Below are 13,375 nucleotides of genomic sequence, written 5' to 3'. Positions count from 1 at the left end.
AAAAGGAAATCTTAGCAGCTCAGGAGCAAGCCGTCCCTATGTTCCGGAAAAGGAGCTGGCCGGGAAAAAACCAACTTGGTTGAGTACGGAGATCTTGACAGACATCAAAAAGAAGAAGAATGTCTATGAGCTTTGGAAGAAGGGACAGGCGTCTTGGGTGGACTACGAGGAGGAAGTGAGATCATGCAGAAAAAAAATGAGGGCTAAGGCCCAACTAGAAATCAGATAGGCCAAGTCTGTGAAAGATAACAAAAAATCTTTCTATAAGTACATTAACAATAAAAGGAGGACCAGGGAGAATATTCAGTCCCTACTGGATGCAAAGGGAATAACTGTGACAAAGGATGATGACAAGGCTGAGGTACTTAATGCCTTCTTTGCTTCAGTCTTTATTACTAAGGAAAGTTGTTCCCTCAGTGTACAAACCCAGGAGTTAGAGGAGCAGAATGAGGCTCCCATGACCCAAGAGGAGGTGGTGAGAGACTTGCTTGCCTAGCTAGACACCCACAAGTTGTTGGGGCTGGATGGGATCCACCCAAGAATATTGAAGGAGCTCGTGGATGTGCTGGCCAAACCCCTTTCCACCATCTTCCAGCTGAGGGTTGTTTGGCCTAGAGAAGAGGAGGCTGAGGAGAGACCTTATTGCTCTCTACAACTACCTGAAAGGAGGTTGTGGAGAGCAGGGAGCTGGCCTCTTCTGCCAAGTGACAGGTGACAGTACAAGAGGGAATGGCCTCAAGCTCCGCCAGGGGAGGTTCAGGCTTGACATCAGGAAAAAATTTTTTATGGAAAGGGTCATTGGGCACTGGAACAGGCTGCCCAGGGAGGTGATTGAATCACCTTCCCTGGAAGTGTTTAAAGGGCAGGTGGATGAGATGCTGAGGGGCGTGGTTTAGTGACTGATAGGAATGGTTGGACCCGATGATCCTGGGGGTCTTTTCCAGCCTAGTGATTCTGTGATTCAGCTGCTATAGCCTCCATCTTCTTAATGCCAGGGCTGTGCTGCAACCATAACAAACAGCTGTTGCAAAGGCAAAAATCTAGAGGAGGACGGGAAAAGAAAAAGAAGAAAAAAAGGAAAAAAGTGAATTACGTATTATACTACATTTATTCTACATGTTCTATACTCTAAATGAATACAGGAACACAAATGATTCAAAAGTTACCTCTCCCAGACTGAGGTAAAGATAGATTTGGGATCCTCTGACATTTTCTCGTGAATCCCTCTATTACAACCCCATGCATGTTATTGCTTGTAACTTGCTTCCTTGAGAAGACATTTGAAATGGAATATGAAAGGGAATGCCTGCACAACTTCCAATGCAAAGTAATTATGTGTGCACGTACATCATCTATGTTAATTTTCTCTAATCTAGACTGGCCCAGCATTAATTTCAGATTTGTTTCCAAGTGAATGCCTTTACCAGCAAACAACTAAGATGGCATCCCTCTAAACAGCAGAACTCTGGGTGGAAGTGTTGATCTGCCGGAGGGCAGGGAGGCTCTGCAAAGGGATCTGAACAGGCTGGACCGCTGGGCAGAGTCTAATGGCATGAGGTTTAACAAGGCCAAATGCCGGGTCCTGCACTTGGGGCACAACAACCCTATGCAGTGCTACAGACTACGAGAAGTCTGTCTAGAAAGCTGCCTGGAGGAGAGGGACCTGGGGGTGTTGGTTGACAGCGACTGAACATGAGCCAGCAGTGTGCCCAGGTGGCCAAGAAGGCCAATGGCATCTTGGCTTGTATCAGAAACGGCGTGACCAGCAGGTCCAGGGAGGTTATTCTCCCTCTGTACTCAGCACTGGTGAGACTGTACCTCAAATCCTGTGTTCAGTTCTGGGCCCCTCACCACAAGAAGGATGTTGAGGCTCTGGAGCGAGTCCAGAGAAGAGCAACAAAGCTGGTGAAGGGGCTGGAGAACAAGTCTTACGAGGAGCGGCTGAGAGAGCTGGGGTTGTTTAGCCTGGAGAAGAGGAGGCTGAGGGGAGACCTCATTGCTCTCTATAAACTACCTGAAAGGAGGTTGTAGAGAGGAGGGTGCTGGCCTCTTCTCCCAAGTGACAGGGGACAGGACAAGAGGGAATGGCCTTAAGCTCCGCCAGGGGAGTTTTAGGAAAAAAATTTCACAGAAAGGGTCATTGGGCACTGGAACAGGCTGCCCAGGGAGGTGGTTGATTCACCTTCCCTGGAGGTGTTTAAGGGATGGGTGGACAAGGTGCTGAGGGACTTGGTTTAGTGTTTGATAGGAATGGTTGGACTCGATGATCCGGTGGGTCTCTTCCAACCTGGTTATTCTATGATTCTTACTCAGAGAAACAAGGAAACCTTGACCAGACAACTTGCAATTAGAACAACTTCCTGAGAAATGCCAGGAAGTTGCTATTGTTCAAGAACTGAATTGAATAGATTTGAACTGAAGACCATGCCACAGCAAACTTGCATATATAACACAAACCAGAAGGAAGAAATGAGGAACTGAATTGCTGAAATGTGCTAATGATGGATTCTGTCTATTAAACCATATGAATCCAATCACGTCATAAAAACCTAGTCCTTGCTTTCCATACAGATGTTAATTTGACAATTAAAGTTTTGAATAGATGCTATAGTGTAGAACTATCGCCCATATAAAATGAACATATATATTTTTAATCACAATATACAAAAGCAATTTTAAAAGACAAAATGCTATCAACCTTTTATTATTTTTTTTTCCCATGTAGATAACAGGACTGTTTCAATTAAGTGTTCCAAAGGATTAGTTTTTTCTGTATGACTTAACTTTCTAATTATACACTTCTGGAAAAAATGTAAAGACACTAAAGACTACAGTTACCAGATTCATCATTTCCCAGCATCTCTTAATTAAAAATACTGAGGTAAGTTACAAAAGATTCTCATCCTCCCCTATCTTGAGGGATCTGAGGGGCTTGAAGTACTGAATTCTCCCTAGGAAAAACAGCAGAGAAAGTGGAAAGGGTCTTTTGGAGTCCCCAGTGTTCTGTTGTCAGACAAAATGACTGAAGTGAGCATATATTCAGTGGGATCTGAATACACTGAACAAGAACTTGAGAGCTACACTTCAGGGTAGAATTTTAAATACTTGCTTAGTACGAAGCCTTCCCTTAATTCAAGCACAGCTGAGACTTAACCTCTGTCGTTGTGCCATACAGGGATCAGATGTACTCAAGTGTGTTACTGGCAAGTGGGCAATGGTGAGACGCTCTGGATTTGGAGACTGACAAGCCCACCTCACCCCTTCAGAGACTGGTTTGCCAATGCAAAGACTTTTCCTTTTTATTCTCCTCTTGCAGGGAGAACGTGGACCTTACACCTTACATTCCTCTGTTTTTATCTTAAGACAAAATAAAGGTGTTTACTGTGCAAAATTTATGGTGTGTTTAGTTTTAAGGACAACAGACACCCACAGAGGGTTTTAGAAGCTTAATAAACATATACAGCTCCCAGGGGTATGCAAGACCCTGTGGACAGTACAGAAAAATAAGAGCAGTAGTTTTAGTTCTTTAATTTCAGCCTGCTGGCACACCTCTGCTTGCCCATCAGGAGTCCAGCCAGGGAGAAAGCTAGGGCCCGGTGTATTTTCTGACTCAGCCATGCACACCCACATCACCAGATACAGTGATTCAGTGATGATGCAACTATGTAAGAAAAATGCAGTCTGAGCTTAGGCTATCAATAAAAGCACTCTAATCCTTGCCACAAGAGACAGCAGGGTCCTTACAGGAAACTTTATGCCTGACGTAGTAAGTACATATCTGGAACTTCACAAGGTTCAAGGCTTTTTCCCCATGGCACACTTATGATTATCTAAATGGCACAACAAAAGCAACTGAAAGTTTGAGCACAGGCTTGAAATTCACACCTGATGCTTCTATGAAGGCTCAGTTGTCATCTTTTTCTTCTATTCTAATACCCAACATTGCTTTTGCAAATATCTTGTCTAAAAAATATAAACTGCAGTGATTGTATATTTAAAACACTATAGTGAAGATTAACAACTAAGCACCAAGTACACTACCATTAGCTTATCACATCACTGTGAGATGCTACCTGCTACTCTCAAAGACAATCCTTTCTATCACAGCTCCTCTTTCTATTCCAGCTTACTGTGAAGTTCCCAAGTAAAACGGTTGGCTATAAGGGCTTACAATAGACTCCTGTTCCCCAGATACAAATATACAAAATACATACCGAGGCTGCTATACTTATGTTATATTCATGATCAGCTAGAATCTTGTCTTGTGTGGTGGAATTGAATTTGCGGGGAAAGTGATGCAGAGATGTCGTTCCTGCTTGCAGAAGAAAAGCTCCAAAATAAAAGACGAAAGTAGCCCCGTGGAAAAGAAAATCCTGAAAAGCAAATAACAGAATTGGTCTGGGCTGCAATACCTATCTAATTCTTCTAGTCTCAATAAAAATGAAACTGAACACTGAAATATGAAACGTGCACTGATAACAGTAACCTAGATAAGCAGTGTTAAATCTATCCCAGAGCTTTACCTGGACATGTTTTCTCAGCTGCTTGGAATTATAAGAAACTCACTAACATAATTAGTGATAAAGGGCAATTCCCCTTCTCCCTGAACCCTATATTCTTTCAAATTAAGAGGCACATGCTCATTTATATGTACATATGCTGACCTTTTAGATCGCTTAAAATCTATTACAGCTAATAGAACTCTCCCTTCACATGTCTTAGATAAAAAAGAAGGGACATATAGGCCAACTTTATGAGAATTTAAGCAGCGCAATCTTGCAGTCTCCTGAATTCCTTTCGCAACTATAACCGAAGCTTCAGAAGTCCCTCCTCCATATTTAAACTTTGCTTCTGTAAATGCCCAGAAACACCTCAGCCTTGACACAGCTGAAGTTTACTTCCTGATACAATCAGAATCCAAGAACTGAGCTATTTCCTCAACTTGGAATTGGCTCTACCCAAAATAGAGTAAGTTCAAAATACTTCATGTTACAGTAAAATAAAATCACTGAGACACAAGGTTTAAATATCTCTCATTTCTGAATCCTATTACTAGAGCACATAAAAAAACATGTCCAGTCCTTAAATCTCTCTGCGTTTTGTATTTCAGAGTCCAGTGTTTCATGCAGCAAGATCCAAGGCACTTTTAAAATGCTTGAAATACTCTTCCAACATCTCCTTCTGTTGTTGAGCCTGCAAAGCTGACACTTGTACTGCACTCAGTTCTTGAGTTCATGCAACATATATTTTGTGTCTATACCAACACAAGTGTCTGCAAAAGCCATAGATATAATTTTTGAAATTATACACGTCAATGTAAGCTTTTTGATGATATCTACATTATATAATCTATCTCCAGCACTAGTGAATTCCTTATGCACGTTTAACTCGAGTGCAAGGACCTACCAGTACACCAAGAGCTACAATCCAGGATACACCACGTGAGTCCATCACAACAGCAGACAGCACTCATACGACACAGAAATTACTGTGCAACACTCTTGCCTACTGCCTGTCTGATATCAAAGTAAGAATGTGCTGCATTTCCCCATTTCGAGAATTGTTTAGTCGTAGATGTGCAATTTCTTTTTATTGAAAGGATTTTCTTTTCAAACACATCAGTTGTTCTATAGCTGATAGCAGCTAAAGCTACTGAAATCATACTGAAATCCAAGTCACTTTTGATAAGTTACAATATAAGCTGCTACTACAGTTCCCCATACCACTTAGATCAGGAAGTAATTTTCTCTTAATTAAGAATCTCTGACCTAACCTCAAATGAATGTACTGCTTTTCTTAATGACTGCTAGTTACAGGGAATCCAAGTTTTAGCAAAACAGCTGCAGCAATTCCCAACTTCTGGGTTTCCACCCTGGCTGGGTTATCAGTGATTTTTTTCCATTTTTAAAAAACAATTATTTCCTCTTGGAGTATCACCAAGAGGTCCCAGTGACATCAACAGAAGTGAGAAGAGGGCAAAGGGTGGCTTTCTTACCCAGCTGGATAGCCTTTATGGGCTAGGCTTACCAGATTTTAATCTTTGGGCGTAAGACATTCCCTCAGACTCCAGCTCTGCAATAACAGCTGCACCTTACAGGAAAAAACCAGTACGGAGCTACTTCAGCATGACAGAAGTTGCAGTGCTCTCCAGCCTCTGAGGGAGGCACTTCTCCCCATCAGATGCTCACTGTTGTGGCTCCCCCATGCTCGTTTGAGCTGGCAGACTTTCACACTACTGCCTACATGCATCCTATCAGACTGCGTGCAGGTGTGCATTCGCTGCGTGACAAACCACAGACCCCCATATCAGCCTCTGACACATCCACTCCATCATAACACAGGAGCCAAGCAGCTTGAAAGGTCTGTACAAAATCATGGGTCATCAAGGACGTTCATGACTCTCGGGCTGCTAAATACCCAGTGTGGAACAAAGTCAGCGTTACCAGCTGTGTGTTTGTCGCACCACTGCTCATGAAGGAGCACAAATAGTTCTATGAGGACAACAGTGCTGACTGTATGCAGGAGAGTTATTTCCAGAAGACAAACTCTTTAATTTTCATTTCCTTCATTCCCCTGCCAAACCCTCTAATTTCCTTCTCCTGGCAGCAATTACAGTGAAGCTACGTAGAATCAGTAAGGTCTCACGTTCATGTGGTTATGGTTTCTGTGAACAAAACCCCAAGATCTTATGAAGGAGGGGTTTTTGTTTTTCAGTACTTGTTAGCATGGTGCCCAACAACCCCTTGTCTCCATTGGTTCTATAACCATTGAAGTGTTGTATAAAGTGTATGTAAAACACTACCAATGCTGCACGATTTGTTAGTTCACATTAATTTTGTAAATGAGTGTGTTGTGAGTCAGGCTGTTAGGGACAGCATTTGTCCTACCATCTGGTGCAGAGTGATTTACCCGCAGAAGGGCCATATTTTCCCCCAACTCTTCACTATGTACCATCTTATTTTTTAAGTACTGGTATTAGTATCAATGAAGCTACTTATGACATAAGGCATTACTTAAATGCAGGGCTGTCAGAATCCTATTTTTCAAACTGGCATTTGAACTGCTGATGTCTTAAACCACATTTCTTCATGAATCTCTACCCGAAGCCATAGTACTCCAATAAAACCAGAGCCATGACTCTTCCCATTTTTTACCTAATCCAATAACCTGTAGCTTCTGAGTTCTGTTATAAATTTAATCTATGAAATAGCAAAACCCATGTATTTACCTCAATACACACCAATGTAAACCAAACAGGTACATACTTTTATTTTATAGTAATACAAATAGTTTTAGTGTTTCTAGTAATTATTTATTTGCATAAGAAGGTTAAAAAATCCTTGTGAAGTGCTACTAAAAAGTTCAATGCCAACAGGTTTCAGAATAGTTAGGATACTTGAAAACAGTGCTCAAATGATCTATCTAGTGTTATTTTTGTTGACAGCTGGAAGGGGCTGGACTTCAGCTACCCTGTTAGAGATAAAATGATTCACCGTGCATTTATTTAAGATGTTGACTTAGTTATGACAGCTCTTTAGATTAAGTAACAGAGTCCCACAAATACATCTTTTATACAGGTCACGTAGCCAGTTTCTGACACAGGAAGTTTTTTTAGTAATTTATCATATAAAAGGGGACAAAATTAACAGTACAACAAATCACTGCCAGCATCAAGTGGCCAATGTGTAAGACACACAGTTGTTGTAAGATGAACATTTGTATACTATTTTGAATCTCTAAAAGGCTATGCCCTTACCCAGCAACTCTTAAATAATGCATGATTGTAAATTGGCAAAGAGTTTCAATGAAACTGAAGACACTACTAATTTACTTAAGTTATGCACATGCTCAAGGGCTTTGTTGCATCATAACTTGTGAGGATGTCGCAGTTTAAACCCCTGTAAAGGTCTCTGTAATTGTAACTCATTATTAGCCCAATTACTGCCTGTATTGTGCTCAAAAGCTGACACTGTATGTATGTGCATTTGTTATCCAGGTGCTAAAGTTCGTTTTAAGAGAATCCTATCTGCTACCGCTGATGGGCTTTGAAGATACCACTTGGAGCCCCAAACTCTCGAAACTAATGATTTGCTTTAAACACATTTCTTCTAAGGGACTGTCCATGAATAACTTGAACAAATAACCAGACGTTGATACTGTAGCACGCAATTCCAACTATGATCAAGAAAAGCATCAATAGGAAAACTAAGTGGTGCAGGAGGAAGGGGAAGGTGATAAGCAGTTACAAACAGACATACTTGAATATTTTGGAAGTTCTGGTCCTTTTGGAAGATTTTTTGGGAATTCCCATTCAGATCACAGTTTTGCCGCCTCTTATTATTCCCTTCCAGTAACATGAGAATGATACCATCTCAGACTCAACTACTTAAGCTCTAAAAAAATCTAAGTAAAACAGAGTTCTAATGACAACAAAGGAGTACATAAACTAGCAGCCAATGACCTGATGTATCCACGTGGTTGGTAAAACCTGCAGCCAATAGCTTCCCTTTTTTAATAGGAAGATACAGTCTGTGAAAACTACTGGCACAAGCCAAAACAATCCATTACAGTAAGCATCAAGTCTTGCCTTCACAATGAAGAAAAGCTGAGCAGAGTATAATGATACCTGTAGTCTCACCAGACTTCCTCTAAGACAGATAAACATTGTGTCTCCTAAAAAGATGTTGAGCTCTATCTTGCTAAAGGTTATGCAGTCTTTGACTACCTAATGTCTATCGGTCACTCACCAATACTGCCCTAGCCTTAAGGAATCAACCCAAAAGGCAGCAGAAGACTTTCTTAACAACTGGAGGAGACTTCCTGCGTGCTTTAGTCCAGTCCTTGCTATCACAGATAACCACATCAAACAACGTGTTCACAAATGTATCTCTTCCTTTACAAAATCAGCTGTATCTTTCTATTGCCATTATTCACAGGGTGTTACTACCACTTCTCTAACAGTCAGAAAATATTTTCTGATTCCCTATCCACAATTATTTCTGGTCATTTAAACCAATTTGTTGTCATGTCTTGTTAAACCAGTCCTCTTCCGGTTGCTCACGCATTTTTATGTGCCCAGAGACAACAAGTACACGCCTTCAATCAGTTTCAAAAGTTAGGCTCTTTCAGTTCCATCATAAAACAGGTCCTGTATTTCCTCCATCATCCCTGTAGCCCTATTCTTTCTTTTTGCAGTTTTGAATTCCTCTGCTTTGAAAAACTTCCCACTAAAACAGAAGTCCAGGCATTAAGACTTAGGATCAGTACTTATCACATAAACTTTTTGGTTTATAAAACAAAGGGAATCCTTTAACTAAAGAAAAAAAACCCTTACCGTCTGGTTCCAGTTGACAGCAATTCTATTTGCATAACCGAAGAGGAACACACACAGGAACACAATGGACAGGAACCATGCAGTCACTGCTACAAACATTACCCATCCTTGCAGCAGCGGCAGTGGAACTCGAGTAGAAGCTACCAAAATCCAGACTATCGTTCCAAACAGCTGCAAGGAAAGGAATACAATGAACTGAGAGATAACGTGTTCAGTTCTTTCTGCCTAAGAACTAATATTACACATCAACACATCCTCAGATTACTTTTAGAAACTAAGAGGAAACAAAAGATAATCAGAGTACAGTTCTCAGAAATGATAGGTACTAAAAGGCAGTAAGATGAAGCCACTCCAAAATTCTTAAAAGCTCTTAAAATAATCTTGAAAATGAGATTTACAAAGCCAAGTGACTTGTGCACTGCTGCTGAAAATTTTACCTTTGCTCTTATTCTGAGGGAAATACAAGACATATGAAAACATGTCTGATACACACAAATAAATCAGCATGACAAAGATGTACATAAGATTTAGATCCAATCTCACACTGTTTAGTTTTGTAGCCCTAATCAGATGAGTTACATAGAAGAGATGGATCTTCATTCTCTTTTTGAATGCATTTGCAATAAAAAGCTGAAAGTGAAAACATTAAGCAATAAAGTGAAAGAGAGAATTAGTATACAGATTAACGCAAGCTGTAAATTATGTTGTAATGACTACAAAAACATACGGCTTTCCAGAATTATCACAACCCAGGGAAGAATTCAGCACTGCCAACTTTCTTTTCAGCATACCGATCGCAGCAAATGAGTGGTGGGCATGCTGTGCTATGACGGGCTGGTGGAGAATTCAGGTACTCAAAGGCTTGCCTGGTTTAATCAACTCTTGGCCTAAGGAAGGGCACTATTTCTCCTTGTAAATCCCGCCTCTTTATAAAAAAGGATAACTTTTTAAAAAGTATGTTCATCTACTACATAAAGACTTCACTTCATAATCCCACCTGCTGTGTAGTGACAGGTGCAATAAACTTCCAAGCAAGTTACTGCTTTCCTGTTTAAACTCTACAGGTTTACAACTACAGAGTCAGAGGTTATATTTTCAGATTCAGAGAACGTTATTTTGAATGAAGGCTGGATGACAGACACCCTTCAGAAGATGCCTGCTATAAAATAAGCTGGTTCCCCTTTTGTGTTACATCACGGCAGTGTGTATGTAAAGGTGCTTCACTAGCATCACTTCAAAGCTCCCGCGGTTTATGTTCTAGCCTTCAACTTGTTCTCTAGGGTTCCTTTTTCATCTGCTGTTAAGAGCCGAACTTTCCCTAGTTTCACAAGGCTGCAGGTGCAAGTTTGTTGCCCAGAGACCAGACAGTAACAGGCAGCAAGGAAGCAGAAAGGATAGCACGGAGTGTCTGTTAAACAAAAAGCAAAGACACATGAAATGTTTTCAGTATTTTCAACATGCAACCTCGCAGGCTTCTTTCAAAATAAATGCAGAACTACGAATCTCAGCACCCACTGCGGTGCCACTTCCCTCAAAGCACACCTGCCTGCTTGGGCTGGGCTGTCAGATGTGCCACAGGTTACCCAGCCTAACTAACCTTTTGTCCGCAGTGACCCAGGGCCCGACTGCGAGCCAGGGCGTGCGCCTCAGCTTTTTGCTCAGGTGCAGCTTTACAGCTCGCAGGGGGGGATCCAACTCACACACCAAGACCCAAAACCATTCAGCCCCGACACCACGAAAAAAAATATTAATGAAATACGCTGAGTTCTGCCAAGGTTGGGGATTTTTTTCTCCTCTTCCTGCTAATCAGTGCCATGGCTCTGCAGAGCCTCACACCCAGCCACAGCTCAAAGGTCTTCAGCCCTGCAGGAGCCCGGGGCACCTCCGGGAGCCCGGGGGAGCAGCTCCGGGAACCCAGGGGGCACCTCCGGGGGAGGCAGCTCCGGGACCCCAAAGGGCAGCTCCGAGGGGCAGCTCCGGGGGGCAACTCCGGGAACCCAGGGGGCAACTCCGGGGGCACCTCGGGGAGCTTTGGGGGGCAGCTCCGGGGGCACCTCGGGGACCCCAAAGGGCAGCTCCGAGGACCCAAAGGGCAGCTCCGGGGGGGCAACTCCGAGGCCCAAAGGGCAGCTCCGGGGGGGGGCAACTCCGGGGCCCAAAGGGCAGCTCCGGGGGGGGGCAGCTCCGGGGGCAGCTCCGGGAGCCCAAAGGGCAGCTCCAGGAACCCAGGGGGCAACTCCGGGGGCACCTAGGGGAGCTTCGGGGGGCAGCTCCGGGGGCACCTCAGGGACCCCAAAATGCAGCTCCGAGGGGCAACTCCGGGGGCCCAAAATGCAGCTCCAGGGAGCAGCTCCGGGGTCACCTCTGGGAGCTCGGGGTCGGCCCGGGGGCACCTCGGGGACCTCCGGGGCCCCCGCAACCGGAGCGGGGCAGCTCCCCACCCGCCCCTTTCCCGCACACGAAAACGCAGGTGAGGAGGGAGGGCGCTTCGGGGCTCCTGCTGGGGACAGAACCACGTCCCCCCCCGCGCCAACCCCCGGCTCGGGCGTCCCGTGCCCCCGCTCCCCGTCCGCACTCACGATCTCCAGGAAGACGACGGCTCCCGAGTAAGTGCGCAGGATCTCCACGCCGGACGGCAAAGTGACCTGGGGAGGAGGGAAGTAGGCGGCGGGGTTGGGAGGCGGCGGCATGGACGACGATCCCCGGGGCTGCATCGCGCCGGGCCGGCTGCTGCTCGGCCGAGGCCGCGGCCAGGGGGCGAGGAGGAGGAGGAAGGAGCAGGTGTGGGAGAGACCGTGTGCCCCGCCCCGGCAGCCTCCCTCCAGCCCGGCCGGGCGGCACCGGGCACCGCGCCCGCCGCGCTCCGCCCGGCCGGGCGGAGCGCGGCGGGCGCGGTGCCCGGTGCCGCCCGCTTCGTGCATCCCTCTCCCCCGCATCCCTGTCCCCCGCATCCCGCTGTGGATGCCCCGTCCCTGGAGGGGTTCGAGGGCAGGTTGGATGGGGCTTTTGAGCAGCCTGATCTGGTTGGCTGGCCGGGCCCAGAGAGTGGTGGGAAATGGTGTGAAATCCAGCTGGAGGCCAGTGACAAGTGGGGTTCCCCAGGGCTCAGTGCTGGGTCCAGCCCTGTTCAATGTCTTTATCAATGACCTGGATGAAGGCATCGAGTGCACCCTTAGCAAGTTTGCGGACGACACTAAGCTGGGTGGAAGTGTTGATCTGCTGGAGGGTAGGGAGGCTCTGCAAAGGGATCTGAACAGGCTGGACCGCTGGGCAGAGTCCAATGGCATGAGGTTTAACAAGGCCAAATGCCGGGTCCTGCACTTGGGGCACAACAACCCTGTGCAGTGCTACAGACTACGAGAAGTCTGTCTAGAAAGCTGCCTGGAGGAGAGGGACCTGGGGGTGTTGGTTGACAGTGACTGAACATGAGCCAGCAGTGTGCCCAGGTGGCCAAGAAGGCCAATGGCATCTTGGCTTGTATCAGAAACGGCGTGACCAGCAGGTCCAAGTAGGTTATTCTCCCTCTGTACTTGGCACTGGTGAGACCACTCCTTGAATCCTGTGTTCAGTTCTGAGCCCCTCACCACAAGAAGGATGTTGAGGCTCTGGAGCGAGTCCAGAGAAGAGCAACAAAGCTGGTGAAGGGGCTGGAGAACAGGCCTTATGAGGAGCGGCTGAGAGAGCTGGGGTTGTTTAGCCTGGAGAAGAGGAGGCTGAGGGGAGACCTCATTGCTCTCTATAACTACCTGAAAGGAGGTTGTAGAGAGGAGGGTGCTGGCCTCTTCTCCCAAGTGACAGGGGACAGGATGAGACGGAATGGCCTCAAGCTCCGCCAGGGGAGGTTCAGGCTTGACATCAGGAAAAAATTTTCACAGAAGGGGTCATTGGGCACTGGAACAAGCCGCCCAGGGAGGTGGTTGATTCACCTTCCCTGGAGGTGTTTAAGGCACGGGTGGACGAGGTGCTGAGGGACTTGGTTTAGTGTTTGATAGGAATGGTTGAACTCGATGATCGGCTGGGTCTCTTCCAACCTGGTGATTC

At 45.3% G+C, this 13,375-nt stretch overlaps 1 protein-coding gene across 1 annotated transcript; it reads right to left on the bottom strand.

The window, feature by feature from the left end:
* Positions 1 to 960: 960 nt before the first annotated feature.
* On the bottom strand, positions 961 to 12,055 carry MAL2 (mal, T cell differentiation protein 2). Its single transcript, XM_069854581.1, has 4 exons — positions 11,914 to 12,055; positions 9,335 to 9,505; positions 4,215 to 4,373; positions 961 to 1,040 (listed from the first exon to the last, which is right to left on the bottom strand). The coding sequence occupies exons 1-4, from the start codon at positions 12,046 to 12,048 to the stop codon at positions 969 to 971; spliced, it is 537 nt and encodes a 178-aa protein (XP_069710682.1). The 5' UTR covers positions 12,049 to 12,055; the 3' UTR covers positions 961 to 968.
* Between the last annotated feature and the right edge of the window lie 1,320 nt (positions 12,056 to 13,375).

This window comes from Phaenicophaeus curvirostris, chromosome 3 (genome assembly GCF_032191515.1).
Source record: "Phaenicophaeus curvirostris isolate KB17595 chromosome 3, BPBGC_Pcur_1.0, whole genome shotgun sequence".
In the NCBI taxonomy this organism is placed as follows: Eukaryota; Metazoa; Chordata; class Aves; order Cuculiformes; family Cuculidae; genus Phaenicophaeus; species Phaenicophaeus curvirostris.
The sequence above is the reverse complement of the archived record's forward strand: the minus strand, read 5'-3'. Positions and strand labels throughout refer to the sequence as shown.

Coding starts and splice junctions, on each gene's coding strand:
- MAL2 (XM_069854581.1), bottom strand. CDS start 12,048: ATGCAGCCCCGGGGATCGTCGTCCATGCCGCCGCCTCCCAACCCCGCC. Junction 9,506..11,913: donor CCGTCGTCTTCCTGGAGATC/GTGAGTGCGGAC, acceptor CTTTCCTTGCAG/CTGTTTGGAACGATAGTCTG. Junction 1,041..4,214: donor ACATAAGTATAGCAGCCTCG/GTATGTATTTTG, acceptor GTCCTCCTCTAG/ATTTTTGCCTTTGCAACAGC.